The sequence below is a fragment of the Corvus moneduloides genome, chromosome 10 (assembly GCF_009650955.1).
Source record: "Corvus moneduloides isolate bCorMon1 chromosome 10, bCorMon1.pri, whole genome shotgun sequence".
Classification (NCBI taxonomy): Eukaryota; Metazoa; Chordata; class Aves; order Passeriformes; family Corvidae; genus Corvus; species Corvus moneduloides.
The window spans coordinates 18755910-18782046 of NC_045485.1; the positions used below are offsets into that span (position 1 = coordinate 18755910).

At 49.0% G+C, this 26137-nt stretch overlaps 1 protein-coding gene across 3 annotated transcripts in view; it reads left to right on the top strand.

Annotated features, from left to right (window-relative positions):
- DIS3L2 (DIS3 like 3'-5' exoribonuclease 2) overlaps positions 1-26137 on the top strand; it is a 184582-nt gene that overhangs the window by 152517 nt on the left and 5928 nt on the right. For all 3 annotated transcript variants that reach the window (XM_032119458.1, XM_032119459.1, XM_032119460.1), the window contains exons 16-17: positions 21866-22049; positions 23226-23312. In XM_032119458.1, the coding sequence (XP_031975349.1) occupies positions 21866-22049; positions 23226-23312 (271 nt within the window). The remainder of the gene's footprint in view (positions 1-21865; positions 22050-23225; positions 23313-26137) is intronic.

A 26137-nucleotide genomic window follows, 5' to 3' on the forward strand; every position in this document is an offset into this window, starting at 1 on the left:
GGCATCTGATTTTCCAGTTAATGATCATGCTCTGTCCCACTCCAACCTGCAAGGCCAGGGAAGTCTCTGAAAGTGACATCTTCTCCTGTTTGTCTTGTCTGGTAGACTGGAATTTCATGGGGGAAATCCACGTACATGTCCCTTGACACCACAGGCTTGGACAGATGCTTTCTTGCAGCAGTTATTCACCTGAAACTTATTAAATGCTTTGTTTAGATTTCAGAACAAAATAAAATTAATGCAATTACCAGGGAAAAAAAAAAGAGAGAAGATAACACATTGGAATTTTTCTTTTGTTACCATGTCTTGTTTTTTGTTTCACTGTTGACACTAAATTTTACCCAAGTACTCCCTTCACCTGCCAAGGGCACCCTTCACCTGCCAAAAGGTAAGCGTTGGAGTTGGCCAGGCAAGGCTGGTGAATTATTCTGTCACTGTACATGGAGATAAACCAGTCCTCCTGGTTTTGGCATTGGTTCAGTGAAGGGTAAATTGTCCAGGAGAATAAGTCTGGAGTCTGACCTTTAAAACTTCAAAAGATGCGTAATCTTCCTGCCTAAGGCATGAGCTCGGTTTTCTGTCTTGCACCTCCAAAGGCTGTCGGGACATAAGCTGCAAAGTGGCCTTTGTCACTTGAAACTCTGAGGAGCAGAGAGTTGTTCTTTCCTTCCAGAGGGGCCCCTCTAGCCATTCCTAGGTGGGGAAAAAGGACTCTTGCAAAAGGCTCTGCCCAGTTATTATGTAGCTGCTTTTCTTGACACAGACCTGACTCCTCCTGCCACCCTGCTGCTTAGTAATAGGTTTCCAGTCCATCAGAGCTGTAGAAATAGTAACTGCCACATCCTTGGAGTGTCAGTGCAATGAGGGAGATGCAAATGGAAAAGGTGATCAAGGGAAACCCCCCTTCTCCTTGAGCAGGCAGATGGGGTTTGAACATTACCTTTACCCTTCCAAGCAAATGTTTGAAGCTTTCTTTAGTGACTTACACAGTATCCCACAGTGACCAGTAGCTCTCTTTAAATCTTCAGCAGGGTTCCAGAGTAGTCAGTGTGTGCTGCCACCCACAAGAGGCAGGAAGGACTGGGGTCTTAAATCCCAGTAAGTGCGGGACCTCTCTTCTCTCCCTAGACTGAATCAAAGGGATTTGTCATCTTACTTGCTTCAGTGTTTGCTTGGGAAGGAGCTGTAAAACCTCCCTGTTGTCAGTGTTAGGTGTCTGGGTATTTGGTGGCAGTCAGGTAGGTGAGAAAATTAGCTGCAGTTATAATTGAGTCAGAGATGCTGTCTCCATGTGTCATCCCAGAGATCTGTTTACATATCCATTTGTTTAACAATATGTTTGAAAGCCCTCAGCAGCATTTCAGCACCATTTCCCTGGCCTGTGTGTGTCTGACTAATGCCCAAGGCAGTGAGCTATATCTGGACTGGAATTGCTAACCTGTGGATGTGGGTTCTTAGCAGCCCTGAATTAGATGAGTCTGTGATTAGCCCTTACAACCATGGGAGAGGACAGATCTGACGTGAGAAGGAATGAATAATTGTCCCTCCACAAGAAGCACCTCTCAATTTCATCATGAACCCAAGTTGCTGAATTGATTTTGTGTCAAGGAAGGCCCTCTCCTGGGCTGGGATCTGGCTAGAGAAATCACCAGACCCCCTAGCTATCCCTCTCCCAGCAGGATTTCTAGGCATACCTTTTTCTTAACAAATAGGGAAAAGGAGTCCTTGTTTTGGCTTAGTCTCTGTGTCCTTGAATGTATAGGCATAGTGCAGAGTGACTTCTCTGCCAGTAGCAGGTTTTGCTGGCCACCCTGGGATGATACAAGCAAGGAATGCTGGGACAGTGGGTGGGAGGATGTGCCACCTTCTTTTGCTTTGTCAGGAGGTGCTTTGGGTACAAACTAAGGGTGGAGAGTTGCTTGCAGGGACAGACAGTGGGGTAAGACCAAAGGTGATGAAGGGAATCCTGAGTACTTGGAGCTGGCTGTGATGAGGGATGCTCTGCCTGGGGATAAACCTGCCATTCCTGCTGGACATCCTGCTGTTGGATCCGAACTGTCTGCCCAGAGGGAGCGAGGGTTTCAGTTTGCCATGGGCAGGACCTCTAAGGTCTGTGCAGCACTAAGTACCTTGGTTCCCCAGGGCACTGGCAGTGTGAGCTGGAGTAACCGGGTGGATTGTCAGCCAGCTGGGATTGCTCTCTCATAAAGAGCTGATGGCTGAAAGCTGAAGTGTTCAGATTAGAAATGAAGCATGCATTTGAAAGGCAAGAGAGATTAACTGGGAAATTGTGCCAAGAGAAGAACAGGGAATTCTCTTTCAAGGACAAATGCACTTCTGGAATGTGTTTTAGACCCTACAAGTCTTTTTTAACAGAGTAATAGCTACTTGAAGGCCTCCAGGTACAGGGCATCAGTTGGTGAAATAATCTTCCTAGTCTTAAATTCCTGACACATTGCTGTGTTAATGTAAAAGACCAGCTTTGCACTGACACAACTCTCCTCTCTCCATGTACTCTGCTGAGTTGGGCATTCCATGGACCTTACTGAAATTATGTCCTCACAAATTTGGGGGTGAGAGTGGAACTATCTCTTCTTACCCTCTCCTGAGCAACTAAGGTCACAGTTCTACTTTTCCAGCTGCTGCTTTTTCAGTGGTTTTTTTCCACAGTTCAGAGCAGCTAAATCAGCCTGGCAATGGACTCCACTCCCTCCACACCTCCCTGCTTCTCCATCAAAAAAAGGAACTCCAAGTCACAGACATGTTTTGTGTTCTCAGCTCCCCAATCAAGGTCACCCCAAGTGGACTTCCTTTTACAGCTTAGCACTTTCACCTCTTTCAATTGGCCATGCATTAGTCAATCTGGAGCCTAATGGATCTGTAACCTGACTTCGCCTGTCTCAGACATTCCCAGCGATGTAAGAGGATTTGGGCACAACTTCCTTTCAAGTTAATGGAAAGATCTTGCTTGAAAAGAACCTGCTTGAGGATCTGAGTGTACTTTGCATTAATGTTTCCATTAATTTTAATGGAAGATGGTTCGAAATTCCTCAGATCAGCTTTGAACATCTTAAATTTTGTGTCCTTCACCTGTCTCATCTGAAATGCAGCACTCTTAAATGAGCAGCCTCATTATTGGTCAAGATGTTCTGCAAGCTTTTTCTGCCTCTAGGAATGTCCTGTTCTCTGATGATCCCACTGGACCTCTCGCCAGCTCACCACACTTGGGGTAGGAGCTCCATGGTCAGCTCCCAACTCAGAGGCTGTTCCTTGCATGGTCTCTGGCAAGTCACGTAATCTGTTTCTGCTCCACCATCACCCATAGAGCAAAAAAGAACAAGAATCCGCAGGGACTGTTTTATTAGCATTTGTAAAGCACTTTGCCATCATCAAACAGAAGGGAATAGAGAAGAGTGAACTTTTAGCATTGCCACTCAACTCTCAGTTACTGCAAAGCCCTGCTGCTGTGGGCATGATTACCTGCACATGGCGTTTGGCTGGTACAGGCAGGTGCAGAACCCAGCCTGGGTTTTAGCTTGGCTCAGGTCTTATCTGGCTTTGCTGCTTCTGCAGGGCCACACTACTCTGGGTATTGGCCTGGTGAGCTGAGCAACACGGAATCCCCCACTTCCCCTCCTCCTTTCCTTGCTCTCTGTCCTCCAGCTCCTCCAGTAACTTTGACACTTGAACACAGCAGTGATTAACTGTTCCTGACCATCTCTCACTGATCGGATCACTGCTCACTCCTGCCTTCTACAGCAGAGCTCTTGCCTGCCTCTGGGCTGCCTGTAGATATTTCTTTCTATCTCCACTGAGCTGAGCGGAGACCGACATCTTGACTGCTCATTGCACCACCCCCGTGGTGAAAACCAGCTCTGGCAGAGCTCTTGTACATTTTGCATCTCTGGCATAATCTCGTTTTGCTGAGATAGTCCAGGTTAAACAATCTGATGTAGTAGAAGAGTTGATGCTCATCTCAACATAATTGATTTAGTGATCAGCTACACGTGCAGTTGTCCTGGCTTTCAAGAAAGATCACACTGGCTTAGCCCCTCTGGAAGTACTTCTGAGAAGGACTTTGTGGTAAAATAAGACCTAAAGTGAGGTGGGGAGAATACATCTTATCATTAATGAGTTTTTCTTGCTTTGTTTAAGCTCAGTGCTCATTTGCAATCTTGCTGACAGACAGGCACACCCTGGTGACGTGTGGCTGGGCACAAGTGTCCGGGTGACAGGGGAGCAGACGGGGTCCACCATGCACAAAGAAGTCTGGTGTGACTTGTTTGCAGCATAAAGCAGGAGAAGCTGGGAGCAGGCTGCCCGTGCTCACACACTCACTCCCAGCCAGGCCAGCCCCAGGTCAGTTCCAGCCTCCAACAATTAGTGAGACAGATTGGATGTAGATTGATCTGTCTACTTTCACAGAGTGAGCCAATTCCAGCAAGAAATTCTCCTTTCCCTGTGTTTCCATGTTAAAAGGAAGGAGACCTTGTCAGATTTCTGGATAAATGGGAAGTACACAGCAAGGTAGAAATAAATGTTGTGCTAATGTGTAGAACAATCATTAGGACAGAAAGACATAATCGATGTGGCTGGGTAGGGCTGATCCACGTTGCTGTGTTGAAACTCTGCCTCTGGTAAGGCCACTGCAAAAGGCAGGATTCAAAAGGGCTCTGCTATTTATTGCACATTTGCAGCATTTTGCAGAGAGTCAGAATCTGGTTCAGAGCAAGAGTTTTTGGCACCAGTAACAGACTGGACCAGTGCAGTGATGTTTGCTGCAGAGAATTCATAGGAATTGCCTCTTGGTGCTGTTCTTTGACAGATGCACTCAGGTCACTCAGATATTTACAATCACTGAGAGAAAACTGAGGTTGTGGGAAAGCAGAGGAGAAGGGACATGTTGCTTCAGTGAATGTACAGGAGCAGGAATATGGTGCTGAGCTAAGCCAGAGTTTATGTGGGTCTCTTTGAGGATGAGGTTTTGGGAGGGCAAATGGGAAGTGCAGAGCAGGGGATCAGTCCCTGGTCGAAGCCAGTGGAGGAAGATCAAATCTCTGTTTAATGCTGTATGTCACACCAGCTATTCATGGCTCCACAGCCAAACTGTGATGACACTAACAGGGACACTTAACTGAGCTGGTGCTGGTCTGCCCTCTCTCTCAGCCATATCTTCTTGCTGCACTGTGATCAACAAGGACAGCAAAGAAACTGGGAAATCAGGCAGGGCATTTTCAAGGAGTGTGGTTAACCCTGAGGGATGCAGTGCTCTGATCACAGCATGGCTCCACAAGCTGTTCTGCCCACGCAGCCAAGGCAGGACCTTTGCCACAGAGGGGTCTCTCTGTTACACCCAGTGTGCTCAGCTTTTAAGGACACCATAAAAAGCAGTCAGAGAAGTACAGCAGAGCACCACAACCAAACCAGTTTGGCTTTGCATCACTGCAGAGAGCAGCAGGCAGGCTTGGAGAAAACAGCTTGCAAGCTGACTGACCAGAGAGCAGAACGAGACAAGGGATGCTTGTCCTGAGATCCGTCATGGGTGTAGCCATTTCCAAGCTCCCAAAAGTGCAAAGGGATGCCCTCCTAGCTGGCAGAGCAGTGAGGTTTTGTGCATGTTTGTCCAGGGCTTTCGCCTGCATGGTGCCAGTGCAAGAGCCGAGAGCCACTGCTTTGTCGTTGACAGCTCAGCTATTGTTGCAAAGTATGATTTAATAGCAAGACTTGATTACAACATGCAAATGTAGCTGCTGGGGGACTATCTCAGAGGTTTGTGGAGATTAGCTGTTAAATTGGCCACTGCAAAAACATTATTAAGCAGAGAACGTAATTACTCATCTTGTGCTTCTGTAGTGTATAGAAGAGACAGATTTGTTTAAAAGCCAGCAAGTCCTATATGGAGAAAAGACTTGTGTAAATGCCACATCATGTACTGCTGTATGTTGCAGCATATTTTATTAGAGAAGCAACACTTAATAACAACATTTGGGAACTTGTGGAAGAAATCCATTATATTATTCTGCATCATAAAAGCAAACCTAATGCCTAGTGTGAGAAGGCTGTGCAGATATTGAAACATCTCCTTTTGGTGGTGGTTGATTGCTTTTATGGAGATTGTATCATATGGATATAAACAAATCCAGCACTTGATATGAAATCTGGGAGCCAGGTTTTAGACTCGTGCATCTGTCTTCTATCTGTGCACATTCCCTCTGAAATGCATCAAGGTTCCCATTAACACCTTAAACATAGAAAGTAGAGTTGAAACGAGACTGTCAGCACATACAAAATGAGCAGCTGGGCGTGTGCTTGCTGTAATGTAATTCCCTTTCAGTCCTAGAGTAGTGTATGGGGTTTCTAGAATAAAAAGCTCATCTGTGTGTGAGGATGCAGGGAGGAAGATTGAAGTGTGGGGAGCTTGTTAGTGCTGCAGACCTGATTTGGGAGCAGGCTGTGGTTCAGGGATTTCCCCTTGCCTTATGGCTCTCAGTAGCCCAGGCTGGGCTTGCAGGGGATGATGCACTGGCAGCTAGAGGGCTGAAGTCAGATGTCAACGTGCATTTGGCTAGTCAAAGCCCTACACAGTTTCAGGAAAATCTTTTAACAGAGGAGGCAGGAGGACTGAATTAGGGGAACAGCTTGTTCCTAACGGAGTGTAGTTCCTGCAGTTACAAGTGCTGGCATGGGAATGGGGTGATATTGTCAGGGCTGTCATTGCTACTGTGCTGCAGTGGCTGCTGCTCACCCTTGATTCACGTCACTGGACACTTCCTCTCCAGCATCCCAGATGCTCTGCTGAGGCTTCATTTGTCTAAGAAGGAAGTATCCTCCCAAGCCTAAGTGGGCAAGATAAAGATTTCAAGGGGTTTTGATGAGAAACTCCTTGCCATTCTTTTGTTGCAGCTCAAGAGCATTTGTACACCAGTAATTGCTCCCCAGGCTGGTTCCTGTGTGACTCAGAGCTGAATGTGGAGCTGCTTCGTGAACCTCAGCATCCCCACACAGTATGTCCCAATTACTCTAAATTTGAATTCACAGTCAGTCTCCCTTCCTCCTTTTGGATCTGTGCAGACACAGGCACACTGCCTTGCTCCTCACCTGCTCCAGGCTGGTAAATTTGCCGTAACTGGAGCCATCAGCTGTTCCAGGTGGTGCAGGCAGGGAAACAATGCTTGTGGCTGGGCTTGTTTTCCACTCAGAGCCACAAAGCACCTGAATCCCAAGACAGCTCACCAGCATCTGCTGGGGTGACTGTGGGGTCCCTGGGAAGCAGGTCTGGCTGCATCAAGCAGCAGCAGCAGTAGCATCTCCCTCCTTTCATTACTTAATGCCAGAAATACCTGTGAGTGGTTTGCAAACCGTGAGTGTCAGAGGGGGCAGCTCTGGAAAGGTCTGTTATCAAGTGGGGAAGGGAGAATGACACATATTGTCATCAGTGAGCATGAAGGCATGGTACCTGCAGCTGGATGCTGGGAGTGGTTGGAAGCAGGGACTGGGTCTGGGTCTCAGCAGGGGAGACCAGCTGAGGGTGGATCAGCTGTGTTGGCAGAGGAGCAGGAAGGGACATGGGGCAGCATGGGCTGAAATGCTGAGCTAGGGCATCTTAGTCTCTGCACAGACACATCTCAATTACAGCTATTTTTTAATAATGTTCATTGATAGTTTGTAATGAAGCCAAAAAGTGGGAGAAACCACATAGCAATATTTCATAATAATTTTGCCTCAGTTGTGTGAGGGCTGTGTGTTTGAGCTGTCTGCATCTCCCTGAACACCACGTGCACACTTTGAAGCTGCACATCCAGTGATCAGGACTGATAAATGCAATAAACTTCACGTGGTGGTAGAGTTACAACAGGAGTCTCTGGTAGCCAGGGAGGAGACAGAAGTGATGTTCTCCTCTGTTAATCTCCTTTTTTTCTGTGTGTACAGCTTGGGTGTGCAAGAGATCCATCTGTTAAGTGGCTGTTAACGTGTTCTCAGAGTCTGGAGTGCAAGAAGTTGTTAGTGTGATCCTCTTCTCTGACAGAACTGGTGCTGCCTACAGGAGATTCCCTTAGCTTCAAACTGAGGTACTCTAGGAAGAGTTGCAGTAGCTCTTGGTTCCATGAATTACAGAGTTTTACTGCACCGAGCAGTGTAGCACAATTTGAGGCAGGACCTGCTCCTAACAGGTCCTAAGAGTTTGCCACTGCTGCGCTGAAACCCTGGGCTGGAACAAGGCTGTGATAATTAATGGAAGTTAAAGTGCTCCTTCTGCCTGTGAGCTGGTTGGAAATGGAAAAGAAGAACCTGTCACAATTGTGACTGGCTCTCAACTACTGTCAGGCTTTCCTCCTTCCCTTCCCCTGCCCCAAGTGGAAAATTGTATTGGAAAGCAGCAGTTAGAGCACTTAAATCTTTCCACAGTTCATTTCAAGCTCCTTTTCGTCTTCCCAAGCTATACCCAGGCCAGTTTGGGGCGGGGATGGGAGTCTCTGGCTGAAACCTGCAGGATGTTAAATAACAATGGGAGAGTGAGTTTCAAAGAGGGTATAATGTGCCTGGATTGCACGTACCCTAAGCTGTATTTCCCATGCTTTGACGTTCAGCCCATCCATGCATCACTCCCGAACTGTTTCCTTTCCGTATGGGATCTGTCTTGGTGTGATATGGAGCAAGCTCAGGCTGAAATGGGGTTGGTGCCTCTCTTGCTGTGGAGGGACATGCTCCCACAAGCACTCACAGAAGCTGCTGGTGTCTGTCACGTCCAGACAGCTGTAAGTGAGCACATGTAATGTGGGCAGTAACAGAAGCTGTTGTATTCCGTGTGGTGGGTTACCAGATTCTTGTAATCCCTGCCCTTTTCCAGATACTTGGATTGTCTGTTTTAACTATTGTGTGTCCCCTTTCTCTTAACACCTCTTGACACAATCATGCTGCTGCTGCAGGCAGTGGTTCTGAGTGGGTTTGTCCCCTGCAGAAACTGGTCAGTGAAGGGCATCTGATGGAGCTTCACTGTCCTTCTCAGCTGTCCAGATTTAACAGGTTGATCAGTTGGAGGAAGCTCCCAAAGCTTTTACTTGGATGTTGTTGAGTAACCCTTGCTAGAGAGCTGAAGGCCCAGTACATAGATCGGACCCACTCCTTAGGGAAGTCTGCTGCTTCCCTGGGGCCAGGTTAAAAAAGTGAAAACTTCCTGCCCTGGTATGGCCCTCAGATATTATCCATTGTTGATTTTTCAGGTAGGCAGCAATGTTGTTGCAACAAGAAGTCCAAGAATATTCAAAAGATACTTCAAGGCTTTGGGATAACTGACTAAGGGATCAGGAGAACAGGCAATGTCCTCCCTGTTCTTCCAGTTACAGGAAATGATGAGGGAAGAAACGGGAAGAAGGAGCAGATCAATACCTGGCTCCAGGCCTGGGGTCACTGAAGAATTTGGGGTTTTTTTGATCCCAGGTTGCTTTACACAGTACCAGGCCTGCTGGTGACCTGTCTCAAAGGGGAAAAAGGATTTTTGCATAGGAGTTAGTAAGGCTCATTGAAAGAGCTTTAAACTAGATTTGGAGGGGGAAAGGGATAAAGCCAGGCTTTGTCTAAATGTACATTTCCCCTGTTTATTCAAGGGTTAAGCAGTCTGAGAGATGCAACACCCAGAGCCAGGTATCTGTCAGGCTTGGATTGGAGGCTCACCAAAGCATGAGGATATATGGTTTTATTTCTGTTTTGTCATTTGGAGATTACTACTCAATGTCTGTAGGACAAGAAAGCTCCAGGGCATCTTAGGATATGCCCTGTGCTCCAAGAGAGGTTGTTGTTTTGGCTTTGCAACATTCAAATGCAAAGTCAAGAACTGATGCCTGAAGTGCTCCTTTTCCAGGGATTAAAAGGCACTTCCAAGGCTTTGCGAGATGACAGTGTTGCAAATCTTACCATGATCCAGTGCTGAGATCTGTCGGTTTCAGCAGCACAAATGTGCTGACAGATCTATCTGTGTGTCTGCTTTCTGGTGATGGTAGATTTTTTCAGGAGGTTGATCTGTGCTGCTGAACTCTGGAGGAGTTGGAAGGTAACATTGCAAGAGTTCTTCATCACACCTGGGTCTTAATTCTAACCAAGCTTCCCTTCATCTAGTAAAACCCTGACCCACGGGAGCAGTTTCAGGATATCATCATGGATTTAGCTCTGGTTTCTCTGCTCTTAGATGCAGCTGAGGGATCCATAAAAGTCAATGGAGGATCTAGCTGGAGTAACCAGGTTATGACTGTGACAATCAGGGATGGAGATACTTGCTAAATTCGCCCAGCAGCACATGAGGTTTTGCAGACCTTGGCATTAAGAGAGCTTGTTCTCACTTCTGTACAATCTCAGTAGAGGAACTGGGATATGAAACAAAGTCCTTTCTTAATAATCCAGCTCTGGAGAGTCGTCATATCCATCTCTGGACTTGAAGGATACGATTCTCCTTTGCTTACAGTGATAGGTCCCATGCCACTCATCCTCCTCACCTGTTAGGGTCTCATTGAAACTGCCTCATCTATCCTCATCTGCCATCTGGCTGGAAGTAGCTCCATCTGGAGACAAACAGCTCTCTGTCACCCACAGCCACACACACCCTCCAAGGTGCTGTTCAGGACCCGCTCCCACACCACTCAGCTTTCTCTATGGGGTGTCCAGCTCCAGTGGGATGTTTATCCATTTTTCCTCAATCCTGTTGTGTAAATGATGCTAATTTCAGCCTGCTGTGATGTGTGGGCTCGCTGGAACATGACTATGAATCCAGATCTGATCATTTTCTTGTAATGGACAGGGTGGTGAAATTGCATTGCTGCCTTTAACCTCAGGCTGTCCTTAGACCAAACCAGACTCTTCACAGCCCCTGCATCAGTAAATCAAACAGCTTTTGAATCGATGCACATAAAAGTCAAGGGAGAGAGGTTACAGATGGAAAAGACCCATTGTGCCTTGAGCCTGTCCTGCTGCAGAGGGGGTAAGGCTCTCTTAGGAATTCAAGGCAAAGCTCCAAGCCTGCCAGCTGAGGCCAGACAGGGTGAGAGTCCTGCCTGGGGAAATATGCAGGGTGGGGGGAGACTGCCTAAATTTCCTGCAGGTTTTCCATTCTGCTCATCTCTGCAGTTTATTCCTTTGGCTTTATTTTTTGGGCAAGAAAATTGATGTTAGTTGTATATTCAACAAACCCAATACGTTCATTCTCCTGATCATTGTTTTTTACTCAGGGCTATGTTTGACTTTTCCTTAGAAGCATATTTCTCTCACCTAATATTTAGTTTAAGATCATAGGAGCTGGATGTAAAACCTTCTGGGACATTTTAATCTGCCAAGAGGCTGCTTGAAAGCAGAAGTTATCCAGAGTATTTCAGTAGCATATTTAGAAAACATCACCCCCAAATTCTGTGTTGCCCATTTTCCTTTCATCTCCCTGCCAACTTTTATTGGTTGTTTTAACCCCAATCGGCTGTCGGTGTCCCCCGTACCTTATTCCCCTCCACCTCGGGTTTCCATGTCTTTGAAAATCCTGGTAACCAGAAGGTTCATGTGTTGTGCTTTGCAATCATTTCAGACCAAGAATAATACAGCCAGAGCCAGCTGGATCCCTGGCTCTGTATTGATACAACTGTTCCCCTTAACCTGCCCACACTCAGTGCTACAACTGCAAATCTGAGGCTGAACCAGAGCAGTGCTGGGCGGTGCTGTGAGCCCTGATCCACAGCCCTGCCTGGAAAGCAGCACCCCCAGCAGAGCATCCCATGGCCAGAGAACACCTGCCTTTGGGTGTTGTCTGCTGGGGACCTTGGGAACTTGATAAGTTGCATGTGTTTTTCTGACACGGATCTTCTCAGAACCAGTAGTCCCAGTGGTCATTCTGATTCCCTTGATCTGGAGCCAGTTTCTCCTGAGCAGTCGTCCTCTGGCAAGACTCTTGCTGAAGGCTGGCCAGTCTGAGTGATTGCTTCTCCTGGAGGTCTCTTCCTATGAGCCCAAACAACACTTGTGAGCATGGTTAAGAACTGGAACAGGCACCCAGAGAGGCTGTGAGAAACTTGAACTTGGAGATTGCAAGAACTCAACTGGAAAAGGCCAACCTGATCCAACTTTGAAGTTATCCTGCATTGCTTGGACCAGAGACTTGCAGCAGAAGAGGGCATTAGTTAGCAAGTCGCTGCCTGACTTTGACTTCATGAACATCAGGGGTGTATGTTGAGTTCTCATGCCACCACTGCCTTTGGCTGCCAGATTATGTAGATTACTTTCCATGTTTTTGGTGTTTTAAACTTTTTTTTTTATTACCTTTTGTTATTCATCTCTTCATGAAGTTTCTGCAGACTCCTTCTTGTTTGTCCCTGGATCACATCCTGGTTGGTAGATGTATGCTCTCCCAGTCATTGACTATCTCAGAGTATGCTTCTAGTCTGGAATGTTCATCCAGTATTCTTTATTTCCCCCTTATCCATCAGATTGTCTCCTGCTTTGGAAGTAATCAACTCCTTAATGTCAGGTAAACTGGGAAAAAGCAAATCCAAAGGCTGAAGGATGTAACACACACAGGATGTGAATGTCTCCTCTGCAGGAATGTCTGGGAGGACATTAGCTGATGGGGAATGTGGAACAGGAAGGCTAGTTCCAGCATTCTGTGACTCCCTGTGGCACTATCAGTTCTCTGGGTGATTAACTGTTTGTTTCTCCCTTAATGAAAACTTGTCTCAGATGAAACCACCATAATAGAAAGCTGATGTTCTGGAGCATTCCCAAGAGTAGGTTAATATTTACAAGCTATCAGACTCAGGTTTTATCTCCATCCCTTGCTGGCACAGAGATAAAATCCTTTTAAAAATCCCTTTTGATCCTTCTGGTTCATGACATGGCTTTAGTAAGACACTTTCCATATGGAACAGGCAAATGTCTTAATGGAAATGTAAGTTTTTCTCATCCTTTCAGGGACTAGTAACAGATGAGGAGCCCCCCATGTACCAGGGGCCATGGCTTAGAATGGAGCATAAGTGGTGGAGAGTATTTCTGCAGGATACTTGTGCTAGGAAATGTCAGAGTATTAATTCTGCCTCAATGGCTTAAGATCATGTTTACCTAATGGACTTACATTTGCATTTTGCAGGTGTTGTGTTAATATTAATGTGTTGTCTGAATTGTTAATATTTCTTCACTTCAACATTACATTAATGAAGGCTGCAGGGGATGGAGAAAAGACCTGGCTAATTAATTAAATCGGCAAAAAGCATCTTTAACTTTCCATTGTGCTGCCCTTTGCTTCCACCTAATGGGTCTTGGCATTTCTGGTCAGCAGCCACGTAACACACGCTGCTGTATGGAGCACTCAGCAATGGGTTTGCTAATTTTTCTGACCCATAAATCACTTGCATAAACTTTTAATGGCAAGGGAAAGTGCCTTTCATTCCTGCTTCCTCCTTCCAGTGGGAAAGGCAGTCTGATAACAGGCAGTGCTGGCCTAATGTGTGGGGCTGGAGACTTTCCCGTCAGCAGAGGGGCTGTCTGCATTCATTCAGGAATTCTTTCCATTCTCCTCTTAGCCAGACTCTGGATGACATTAATATTATGTGTCTTGTCATAAGCCGTGATTTCGGAGCCAGTGCCGTATCAGACTGCATGTCTCAGGAATGTGAACTGCCAGTCTAGTCTGGCTGTGGGTGCTGGCTGTGAGGTATCTCCCCTCTCCTCTGTCCCATCCCAACCCCAGCCTGGCTCTGAGCTCATTCACCCACCAAGAATTGCCATGGGCTGGAGAAAACTCAAGTCTCAGGTCCCTGCTCTGGCCCTGGGTGGCTGGGCAGCACCCTTGCTTGGGAGCATCCTAATGCGTTCCTAGATGTAAGGCTTGCCAGCCCATCGCTGTCATGAGACCTGTTAGATGAGCATTGTGCATTAGTGATCCATCCTTATCCCTTCCCTGTGGCCCTGCAGAGTGGGAGCAGGGCCCTTGCCATCATAGCTGCCTCTGAGAGATGAGATCTTGGTGAGCTGGTGGCTCCTTCGAAAGACAAAATGGATCTGACACAGATCTGTGGGAAGTGGGGCTGGGATTCCAAACTGCGCAGCTCCTGGAGATAAACTCAAGGATTGCGAACTCTTTCACATTGTCTTCCCCACAAAGGTGAAGGGGTTGTGCATTCAGGGAGGGTTTTTAACGTTGCTGTCACTTCAGTGCTGACACCCAGCACAGGTGCGAGGTCGGTGTGGCAGTGCCTCGCAGCCCTGGGGACTGGAGGCATTCCTAGAAGGGGATGTGTATGAGGCTGTGTGCCCACACTGAGCGAGCAGCACTCCATGGGCTTCTTTGGGGCCCATTAAAAAAGGGATTTCTTGAGATAGGAAGGCCATTCCTGGATGGAGATCTCCCTCTGTATGTGATGCTGAGGGTAAAGTCCTCTGCCCTGGGCTCAAAGATATGATAGCCCTGAGAAAATTATGGAGAACACTGGAGCTGAGTATGAGGAGCCCTGCTGAAGTTGTGCTTCCACATCGTGTGTGGCCCAGCACATGGGTGCAGGTCTAAGCTTTCATCCCTGGCCCACAGCAGCTGAAGACTCTGTTTTGGCACAGAGGGGCACTTCAGCACCATGCCAGGAGTCTGAAGATTGTCACCAATTTGCACAAAAAGGAGCAGACTGCAGTCATTAACCTTTAATGAAGAGGCACAGCCCGCAGTGACTGCGTCCTCTGCAACACCGACACTTCAGTCCAGTGATGCCATTTGAATCAAGACAGGATGGAGGATGGTAGGACAGGCAGGTGTTGACTTTATCCCTTCCATATGAACCACAGATGAGAGTGAGGAGCTCCAGGCCAAGCAGGGTGCATTTTCCACCCACAGAGCTGAGAGACAAGAGATGCCAAAGGCTCTGTGGCCACTCGTGCCATCTAGCACTGCGACGTCTGGCCTGACGTTGTGCTGCCAGATGAAGTCAGCAATTTCATTTAACAGGGCTGCAAAGTGACGTTGATAATTTCACAGGAACTCAGGCAAATGGCTGAGGTTTTTCTAGTGGTCTAAATCCCTGCGTGCAAACCAGTACATCAGGCTTTGAGCAGTTAATTCCTAATCATGCCAAATGCCTTCAAGAGCCCAGCGTCAGTACTGAGAGCTTAAAACAGTTTTCCACTGTACCACAGATAATTTGGATAAAGCAAAGAGAGCAGTCTTGTGGCATTTCCAGCCTCAAGGTGTGAGAGTGGTCCATAAGTGACATTTGTATTCAGAGAACCCTCCCCATGCATTTGTGTTGTAGGCATCTATTACTGGGAAGGCACCATAGCTAATATAAAGGGCATTCTTTATACCCCGGAAAGGGAGTTCATTATAGGGAAAAGCCATTCTAGCTTAGTAAGAAATGAATCTAAAACTGCCTCAGAGCTGCTATTCTCATCAAGTTTCAATGTTAGCAGTTTTAACCAAGAGCTAATTGAGCAATCTCAGAAAGTGGAGTAATTCCATTATTCAGCTATGCTTTGTGCGAGGCTACTGCTAGCTGTGAGAGGAGCACAAATGACTTTCATCAAGCCATGAACCGCCAGCATTCTTGCCTTTTACTACTTTTTCTTTCAAAAAAAAGTAGGTCTTTTGGTCTTTTGGCAACTGTCACTGGCAACAGGAGCTCCACACCAACATTGCAAGGCTCATATGTAACACTGCAGTCCAATTTTTTTGGATAATAGGGGATTTGATTTTCATGGCTCTTCAGGCAGCAGTTTTGTTCCAGAGTGGATGGCTGAAGATGCTCCTGTTTGTTGGACAGGCAGAGTGTCACCAAGAAAACAGCACACTGTTCTTGCATAATTTTGCATGGAACAGAGCCATTGCAAGTGCCAGCCCAGCTACTCACCAAAGAGCATGATTCTGTCACTGGCTGTGCTCTCAGGAGATGTGGGATTAGCTAATGTTGGTTTTAGAAGAGCTTTTATAGAAACCTCTCAAGTTCCTCTGCTTCATGGAAGAGCTGTAATCAAAAATAAATGAACACGATTTAAAGAAAAGAAGAAAAAGTCATACCGCATCCAGCGTCTTTGGACTTAACACCCTGGAGAGGGTTTGTTGGTTGAGCCATGGTGCTTTTTCTTTACTGTTCTCCTTCAGCTGATGCTGCTCCTGTTGGATGTGAACAGGACTATTTGCAGCCTTTTGGTGAAGGTGACTTTGTGGGTGAATGCAGCAGGATTTAGAGTCCCATTCGCAGGAGGTGGCTGTAGATCTTCTGTTTGTTATGAGATTGTGCTGTAGCAATTATCCCCTCCAAGCCAGCAAAGAGTGCGGGCTCTCAGCAGTGTACTGCCCTTAGCAAGGGAACATGAATCCATCAGTGTCTTTAGAGCCCTCTCAGACACACACAAACACATCAGGCCTGCCTTTCTCAGCACCAGCCTCTCGTGGCACTGTTTGGTTCAAGTGTGATGCTTTCAAAGCTATACTGTTGGAGCCCTGCTTGGACGCAGCATGGAGCTGGACACACCTGAGGCAGGCACATAGATACAGGTTGAGAAACCAGAGGCCTTTGACTGCAGGTTGAAGCACAAACCCATGCTGAGCTGGGATGGTAAATCCATGCATAGATGGGAAGAAATTAGAACAGCAGAAGTCTTGTTCCTTTTGTAGGAGGGAGTAAGTGCTATGAGGGAGAGATGAGATTGAGGATCAGATGAGATATTGTAAGGGGTTAGGAGAAAGAAGTTTAGTAACCCTTGTAGAAGTGGTTGGTCACATTTGGCTCTAGTCTGAGCTGCTGAAAAGATGCTGGGGATTACTTGGTGGCAGCTCACCCAGCCAGAGGTACCACCATTGGAAGGGGGGCTCAGACTCCAGCTCAGAACAGCTCAGCTCTGTCCTTTTGGGAGCAGGTTTCCACAATGAGCTACATGTGAAGAAAATACCAACTTCTCCAGTCTGTCAAAAGCCAAGAACCCTGCCATGAAAGAGCTGTGTAGTGTTTTGGGTTTCTCTCTCACACCTCAGCTGTGATAACTCTTCCAAAACCTGGATGTACCCATCAGTTACATCTTGCAGGAAGGGATGAAGGTGAAGAAGGCAGTGTGGGGGAAAAGCTGTGCTTACCTGTCCAGCCCCACCTCACTGCCATTTGCTCTGAAGTCCCTGGTTTTGTTACCCTTGTGGAATAGCAGGTGTTTTAGTGTCCTTTTGCTTTAAGGAAGCTGCCTGCCTCCTTCCTGCACTTACTGGATTGCACACAAAGTACTCCTTGTCTCTCCCTTTCAGCAAACCCTGCTTAGCTAATGTCATTTGTCAAGTTAATCAGAGATAGTGGGCACTTCGATGGCTGCTGTGCAGCCTAGCTGCATTGCTATGGAGACAAGCAGCCAAACAGGCATTTTACTTGCCCTGCCTCTCTTTGCAGAGATTTGCCATGAGAAAACATTTTTTTATTTGCCATCAAACAAACAACTTGCTGAGGGCGTCAGTAGTTTTTCAAGGTTGCTATCCAGGGATTGAGAAGGGTCTACCTAACCTTCAGTGGAGCAAATAGTAATGCTAATACTAAAGCAGGTCAAGGGTCTGAATGTGTAGCTCCTCTTCCCACATCTCATAGATGTTTGGTGCTGGAAGGAGCTGTCTGAGAGGAGTTACAGCCCAGTAGCTTGCATTTGGGGCTGTAATTGAGATGTCATCAAGCCACTTCAGCTGGATGGTTTCACAGGTGACTGTTGGCCTACAGAAATTGTGACTATGAAAGATACTTTGAAAAGCACCAAGACTTGCATTTAAGACCATCTCAGGAGCTTGAAGTCTCCCCAGAAGTTGGTGAGATGTAGGCACTGGCATGCCCTGGTCACATTTGAAACTCAGAGGTGAGTGTAAGCCATACACTCCATCTGACCTCTTGCATAAGGCAGGCTGAGGATGAGTTTCATCCACATAACTCATAAGCAAAATCTGACTGTTGAAAGAGCTGACAGGAGATGTACATGTTATATGGCTCAAAAGCCATCCCATCACTCCCTCTCCTTCCCCTCACATGTGCACATGTTAAATGATGCATGGAACAGGTTTGGAAATGCTTCCTCCTGCGGCATGGTTAGCAGGACAGCTGGGATCTGCAGGCACCTACGGGAGGGACAGCCACCTGTTGACCCCTAGCCCAGTCTGTGGGACGGCAGAGGAAACCTCACATCAGCACAGAAAGGGCAAAAGTTCAGATCAGATTGTTTATGGGATTTTATGGAGCCAGGAGCCAAGGATAGCTCAGCTAATCCAGAGGAAACTGTAGCGATGCCGTTAGAATGCATTTCACATGGGATTCATTCAGTGCGCATTCAGATGGACCAGTCTTTCTGTCTCCGTTTTTTTAGCCATGAAATATTTTTCTTTGTACTTCTGTCTGCCAGCTACACTGAGCCAGAGTCCAAGTTCGGCTGTTTTAAGAAAAAACCCACAGAAACCCCAAAACCTCTTGTCGTTTGACCTGCAGGGCTTCAGCACAGCTCCCAGCAACATCAGGCACTAGGCTGAGTCCATGCTCTGCCAGCCGTCCTCTGCTCCTACCAGCCCCAGCATCCATTGCTTTTCTTCAAGCCACAGTGTAGTGTTTGCTGAGTTGAAGCCCTGGTGAGAACATGAACTAGAAGTGCAACTGAAAGGCCACGTGGGGAGGGCAGGAAGGCAGCAGCTTTGCTGTGCCCTCCAGCTCCTCAGCACCTGAAGCCTTGCCAGCATCATGGGCAGTCCTAGTCCTGGCTCATCCTCTTGAGTCACCAGCATCCCATGCAGTCTCAGCATGAGCTCCTCTTGGGAATAAGGTTTTCCTTTCAGGTGCAGTGAGGTCACCACATTGAGCTGTTTCATCCAGATCTTGTCTCCCTCCTTGTGTCCTGAGCCCCGGACCCCATTGCTCTGCTGGAAGAGGTGACGTGGCTTAACTCCAGGCACAGGTGCAAGCTCCTTCACTGTCCCCAGCCTGTTCCCTCTGACCCTGGCAAGCTCTCACATGCTCTGGATTACCCCAACTGTGACTTGTGCCTTCTGGAAGCTGCTTTCCTCTCCCTGAACTCCTGATTTTTAGAACAAATCTGACTAGGAGTTAGGGAGCAGCCCCACATTCTTCCCTTTCAAGCTTGCAGGACTGCTGCAGCAGGGTGCATTTGGGGAGCACCCCCCCAGAGATCCAGAGCTGGGAAGGACCTTCTGTCCCTGCAGGGAGTTTTGGCCTCAGCCCAGAGGGAATTGTGGCCTTCCAGGGCACTCTGGTTCGTTAACCTGAGCTGACACAAACCAACCGATCAGATCCTGGGGCTTCTTTTCCTCCCAAATACAGGACGGTGTCCAGCCTTATCCATGTTACCTGCTCCTTGAAAGCCCGAACTGCAGATGCATCTCCCAGAGCCTGCCTCTGCCTTTGGGTGAGAGAGCAAGAATAGTTTTTCAGTTCTGAATATCCATAGTCACATCCTGCACACCCTGTCATGGGTGAAAAGCTCCTGGGTGCTTCCCAGGATGGGATTTTGCAGAGCAAAATGGGTAGTTTATGCTGTTAGTTTTACTTCAAGAATAAAAACATCCCTGGCAGGAGGGTGCTCAGGTATGAGCTTCCATTCAGTACCTACAACATCAGAATGAGGATATCTCCAGGAAATTGTAAAAGCCCAGGCCCCAGAATGGTAAAACAAAATGCAGAACTTAATAATCAGGTAGAAATTGCATCCAGCCAGAAGTGTCACTGTAGATAAGAGATGAAGACTTCACACTTCAGTGCACAGCAGGAACAGGAATGGCAGGGTCTGCTGCAGCATTTGCTTTCAGTGTTCATCTCTGGGATGTGCAATGAGCACGTGTTGCCTGTGACAAAGAGGAGGTTTTGTTCACAGGTATTTATTGCTTTGTCCTTAAAAACGGGTTTGCATCTCCTTCCATAGAGGCCACAGTTCAAGGGAGATGCTGGGACTCCATGGCCAACCTTCGCCTGAGTGTGCATCTGTGTAGCTGAGGCTAATGCTGGAAATGTCTCCCTCTTTCCTGGCACCAAAGCCCATGGGAAGGAGAGGCACTGCCTTTTGCAGTCTGCCCTGTTTTCCGTGCCTCGCTGTGACCTGGCTCGGGCAGAAAGGGCTTCCCAGGTGTGAGCATGGGCTGGCACAGCCTCACACCTGTCCTCAGGCCACTGTCCCTCCCGTGCCGCTGGTGTGAGAGTGGTGTGTCACCCTCTCTCAGGAGATGGGCATGGCCGGGCCGTAGCCCCCTGGCTGCCACTGGCTGTCCCACGGCCGGGGTGCCCAGTGCCCCGGGGCCACACTGTCCCTCACCCCCTGGAGCCGCTGGCCATAGAGGGACCGAGGTTGCCATCTGCCGGTTCAGCTGCACAGGAACAGCAAGAGCCTGGCTCAGCCCTCTTGGAAGTGGCCCCTCAGGAGTGCGTCCTGATCCTGCTCGGGTCACAGGGCATTGCCCACCCCCGACCCAGCCCGTGGCCTCTGGTAGCATATCCCCATGGGCAGGTGTTCCAGGGGACAGGGCGGGCAGCCCATTCCCATTTAGGCTGTGCTGCTCCCGTCCTGCCCACACTGCCCCTGGGCCAGGATGTCCCTCCTGCCTTCCCTGTGGGGCTTGAAGTGTTGGCCTCTGGCACAAAACCCTCTGCGAGAATCCACAGGGCTCTTAATAAGGGAGCTCTTTCCCATTAAAGACTAATATTTCTACTGCTGATTATCACTGTCAGGTGCTTATTCCTCCGCTGAGCTTGTCTTTATTTCCTTTCTCTTTCAAGTTCTTGGCAAGTACTCCCAGGCTGGGAATGTATCATTGCTGTAGGAGTGCAGCATCCTCCACATCTCACCTGGCCAGTCTCCCCAGCAGTGGCCAGGGCTGGGAGCTGCAGGAATGCCAGCTCCAGCCCTGGTGCCCCAGCCAGCCCTGCAAAATGACTGCTTTGCCTGCAGGAGCGATGAGGCTGAGCTGGCATAATCAGCAACAGCTCACTCAGGCATTGCTGGGAGGATGAGGTTACTTCTGTAAATCTATTATCTTTTTTGGCAATTAGCACCAGTTAGGAGCCCTGGGAATACATGCAGGAAATAGCAGGAAGCCCAGCTGAGCACATCTCTTGCTTATCAAGCCCAGTTAAACAAGTCCCCGTGGCACAGCCCTGCTGCTGGTAGCACAACCCATACACACACCAATGATCCCTAGTGCTGGGATTGCTTTCCTTAGCACTGTGTAGCCCCAGAGGTTTCCATGCGATGCATGTACATTCAGAGATGGAAAGTGAGGGGCTCACCCCAAGCTGGAGTACCCCACCAGTCTGCAGGTTGTCTAGAGGAGCCTGTGGAGTCCCTGCATCTCCTGGATGCCAAAGGCAGCCCCACTGGAGCAGCACTGGTGGCTTATCCTGCCTGGGGACAGTGCTGTGTTGTGCTGTGGGTGGGAGCCTGGCGTGGGGCAGGGCTTGGTGGCTGGGCCTGACCACACATGTCGAGCTTGGGATGGGAGAGCGAGCGAGACGCTGTTTTCTCTGGCCCAGGAAGACAGAGATGTGTGTTTGTTTTCCGTGCTATCTTTCACATGGCGTTTGTTTTGCTTGTCAAGCGTTTCAGGAGATACAATGACCTAAAGGGAGATTATTTTATCCTAATTTAAGCTGTCAATTTATCACTGACTTCTGCTTGTCTGCACCAGCAGGACAGCTTACAGTCCCTGGGGAAGCCTCCGCTAGAAAGTGAGAATTTGGGGGGGATTTGCTGCAGTCTCACAGCAAATCTGTGCTTATGACAGCAACTGCAAGCTGCTCCCCTGTCCCCCTGTGTCGTATTAGTTCCCATCACTGTGGACTGGCTTGGCTTCCAGGGGGCCTCCCCTGTCTAACCGGGGCCTGGGGTTGTTTTTCTCGTGCCGCAGGCTGGTGGAGGAGTTCATGCTGCTGGCAAACATGGCCGTGGCCCATCAGATCTACCGCTCCTTCCCCAAGCAGGCCTTCCTCCGCCGCCACCCCCCGCCCCAAACCAAGCTGCTGAAAGACCTCATGGACTTTTGCAACCAAGTCGGCCTCGACATTGACTTCAGCAGTGCGGGGACCCTGCATGTGAGTGCCCTGGCCTGGCAGGGCCATGGGGGCCGCGGGTGGGCAGCTACATGGTGGTGTGTTTGTGGCAGCGTGTGCTTTATTCTCTGTCCCTCTCTGCCCAGGAAAAGCTGACAACTATTCCATGCCAAAACGGAACACCTCCCTCACACGCTGTTGATCCCATTAGTGCTGGGCAGGGGTGGCCCAGCCTGTCCTGGTCAGCCATGTTGTGCACAGAGGTTAGAGCAGGGTGGGAAGGACCTTGCAAGTCACCCCTGCGCTGCCCTCTCTGCAATGGGAAGGATGTTTCAGTGCAAGAGCACTCACTGAGACACTCAGATTTCCTTCTCTGGGCAGGTCCTAGGCAGGGAATTTGATCCATACCACAAGGAAAGTAGCTCTGCAAGGGGCTGTTTCTGTCTGGGCTGCTGCAGGTCTCAGGGAGGGCAGGGTGGGGAGCGGGGTGACTGGGAAGGACTGGAGAGCAGTGCTGGGAAAGGTCAGATGCAGCCAGTGCAAGAAGTATCCAACCACTCCTCTGCTGAGCGTGTCCTGAGGCTGAACTCCAGCTGAATAGCACAGCGCAGGTTCCAGGATTTTCTTTACTCACCGCAACTGGACTGTGGATAATCCTCTGTTAATCCCATCCCCGCTGGCCTCCTGCACGCCCCTCCATCAGCTGGGACTGCTTTCCCCATTTGCTGGCTGTGCCCAGCCTATGTCAGCAGATGCAAGGCTGCTCACTCAGCTCTTCTCCTGTACTTTGAACCCTCCAGCCCTTCCTCACTGCTAGCCCCAGGCAGTGACCTCCCATATCCATGTCTCCCCAGAGTCCCATTAGTCCCTGTGCTGAAGCTCTCAGAAGCTGGATGGGAGCCAGGCACAGGTCAGGAGAGAGTTTACGGGCTCTCTCTCACGCTGCACAACTGGGGAGAGAGCCAGCAGTCCCCATGCCCCAGGTGCTCCCTGCCATTGACCCCCAGAAGAGAGCCGGTGCTCAGGACCGTGTGTGCAGTCCTACTTGGGCTGCTGGGCAAAGCCCAATTTCATGTGCACCTTTTGGCTTACAAGGGGATTTGCAGGAAAAAGGGGAATTTGGCTTTGACAGGCTGCTGTTAGCACCAGTGAGATCTGCCTGGGTCCCTTTACCACCATAACATGCCAACACTGAATGCTCTCTCTTTTCTCCTCCAGAAAAGCTTAAGTGAAACATTTGGTGCTGACCAATATTCCAGAGCAAGGAAAGAAGTGCTGACCTACATGTTCTCCAGGCCCATGCAGGTGAGAACAGCGCTGTGCTGTCGGGCATGTCTGCTTGTAGCTTTTCTGCTGTGGCTCCATCTTCAGTTCTCACCCCTTCTGCGTTACCAAGCTGGTTGTTGCACACAGAGGGAGTGAATGAACACTGAACGTGGTGTTCCAGAGCTGCCAGCAGCTTCGTCCAGTGCCTCCAGCCCTGTGCAGCTGGCCGTGGGAGTATCCCTTGAGCAACAAAGCTTCACTGGATGGCAAGGTCAGGCTGAGTCTTTCCTCACTGCTTACAGTGTCCCTGTTGGGATATTTCACCCTTGAAGTTGTCTGAGGGCTGTTAGGAGACTCACAAGGACCCTGTGAGGAGCTGGTGGTGGGCTCCATGGTTCGTGTTTGTGCCATTCCTTCACATTGTGATATCCCAACTGGTCCAAAGAAGGAATTAAGAGTAGGGGTGTGGAACTGGCCATAAGCACAGTCTGGTACCTGCTCTTGGAAGCAGGAAAGTTCTGGAAACCCTTCGGTCTCCCTCCAGCCCAGGTGGCTTTCTTTGACAGTCTCTGCAATGGAGACTTGTGCTGCTCACGCCAGTTGTCATGTTTGGTGCATTTGTAGCTCAGGACACTTATTTGGGTGTTTATCACCATCAAAAAAAGTTCTTGTGAGGCATCACCTGCATTTGCAGCTAGGCACAGCACAACGTCTTCTGAGGAAAGTCCTACCCAATAGGGAGAAGGGGCACATTCCTGAAATTATCTCTCTGCTGTGGCCTGCTTATCACTGCAGGAATGAATCATCTTCCCAACGTCACTCATTTGACTGTCACTCTTCTAATTAGCTTATTTGCTTCATTTACTCATTAGCAGTTGCCTGAAGTCCTGCTTCTGGGACTTAATGCTTGTTTGCAACTGGGACTGGGGTATGAGGCCATTTAGTAAATCACCCCCTCATGTGTGTCCAGCTCAGGAGGGCTGCTTTGTAAAGAGCAGGGAGTGTCCTCTGGAGCTGGATGTGTTGTCCCAGATCCCGTGTCCTGCTTTGGGTTATCCTGGTCTCATCTCTCACATCCTCCTTTTCTGGCGGAAGGTACACTGGTGACACAAATTCCTTTGAGTCCCTCTCTGGTCGTGCTGACTGTGGCACAAGCCTGGGCTTTGCCAGTAGCAGTACGTGAAGCAAGCCTGGCTGCTGGCCAGGGTGGATGAGCAAGGAGAAAGTAACTGGGTTCTGCAGTGGCACCAAGGGGGACATGGGCTTTTGGGGACCCACTGGCTTGCTGAGATCTTGCCTTTGTGGTGTCCTGAGACTGTGGTTGGAGAAGTGGTGGGAGTGCCTTCAGATACCTCACAGTGGCTCTCATTAAGGTTTAGCCCTGTGAATACATGTTAGATCATTACATGAAAGAGGTATCAAGGTTTTGGGGATGAAGTCTTCTGCAGAGTACACACCAGACAAAGAGGCGCTTTTAAAGGAGATATTCCATGAGACATTATTTTGGCAGGATCTAGCCTCATTCCATCATCAGAAGACAAAGGTGCCTGTGTGTTCAGGTGTGCTGTGCAGTCCACGCATATGTGGCAAACCTGTTGCCTGGCACACTCCCATTATAGGCAAACCCCCTCGGAAAGGGGCAAACAGCTTCCAGGAGGAATGAGCTTTCCCTGTGAGGAGTATATTTTTTGCTGTCTGCCACCAGCATGAGAGCAGATGGGAGAATCAGCCCCATCCTGCTGGATGTTGCAGTCCCTCATGGGGCAGAGGACAGATTTGAGTGTTGGCAGCTGCAGAGCACAGCCACTGAGGGGCCCAGGCCGGTGGCGAGGGCTGGGCCATTGCCCTGACAGATGGTGCAGCGAGCCCGTCTGGTCGGGGCAGTGGGAAGTCACCTGTATCCCTGCATACGTCCCAGCTCCCAGTGATAAAGCTGATGTTTCAGGGACAAGGCTGCAGCTAAATCAGCCTAAACAACCTGTCCACAGGTTTAACCCCTGGTCGTGCCAAGTCTGTGTCTTCCGTCTTCACTGCGTACTGGTGGTCAAGACATCAGCCTCTTGGAGGAGGAGGGAATTGGGAAGCAACTGGTAATGCGTGTGCCTGAGGGAATGCCTGGATTGGCATGCCAGGAGCCTTGTAACAGATGAAGGAGCAGCGACACACCATTTTTCAGGGGCTCAGTCATTCGGGGATTCAATCTGTCCGTGAGAGCAAAGCTGCCCCTGGTTGGCTGGGGCTGATTTATTTCCAGTCTCCTCGCAGTTCTCCAGGGATTGCAGCAAACCCTGGGGATTTGAGACCACTTGTGAGTCAAATCTGTTAATGAGAAAACATCTGCTTCATGCCAGGCTGATGTCACCGGGTTGTGCTGTCACGGTGGAGAGGACGGGTGTCAGATATGTGTCAGGCGGGGCTCCCTGCAGGGTGTAACCCTTCCGTGGCCTAGGGGAGTATTTTTCTTGTGATACCCAAGCTGCTGCAAATGTCAGTGAGGGTCATAAGCTGCAAAAAGGGTGTCCAAAATGGTGCTGGACCCCACAATGGCCAGCACATCCATCAAGACAAAGTGCTCCAGGCAACAGCAAGCAGCAAAGGGCCTTCAGCATCTTTTCTAATTTTAAACAAGGTGGGGCATAACTTGAAACACTGCTAGGCATAGGGCAGGGATGGGCCCTTCCCAGTGTCTTTCTCAGAGCACTTTGACTGGTGCTCTGCTTTCTGAGTGCCTGGCATTGTAGGGACCTTCCTCCCTTCTGCCCAGAAGCCTGGCACAAGTGCCTGGAAGCTCCCTGTGGTTTCATGCTGTCTGTCAGCACAAGGGCACTCATCCCCTCCTGCAGCAGCCTCTGGAGCTCGGCATG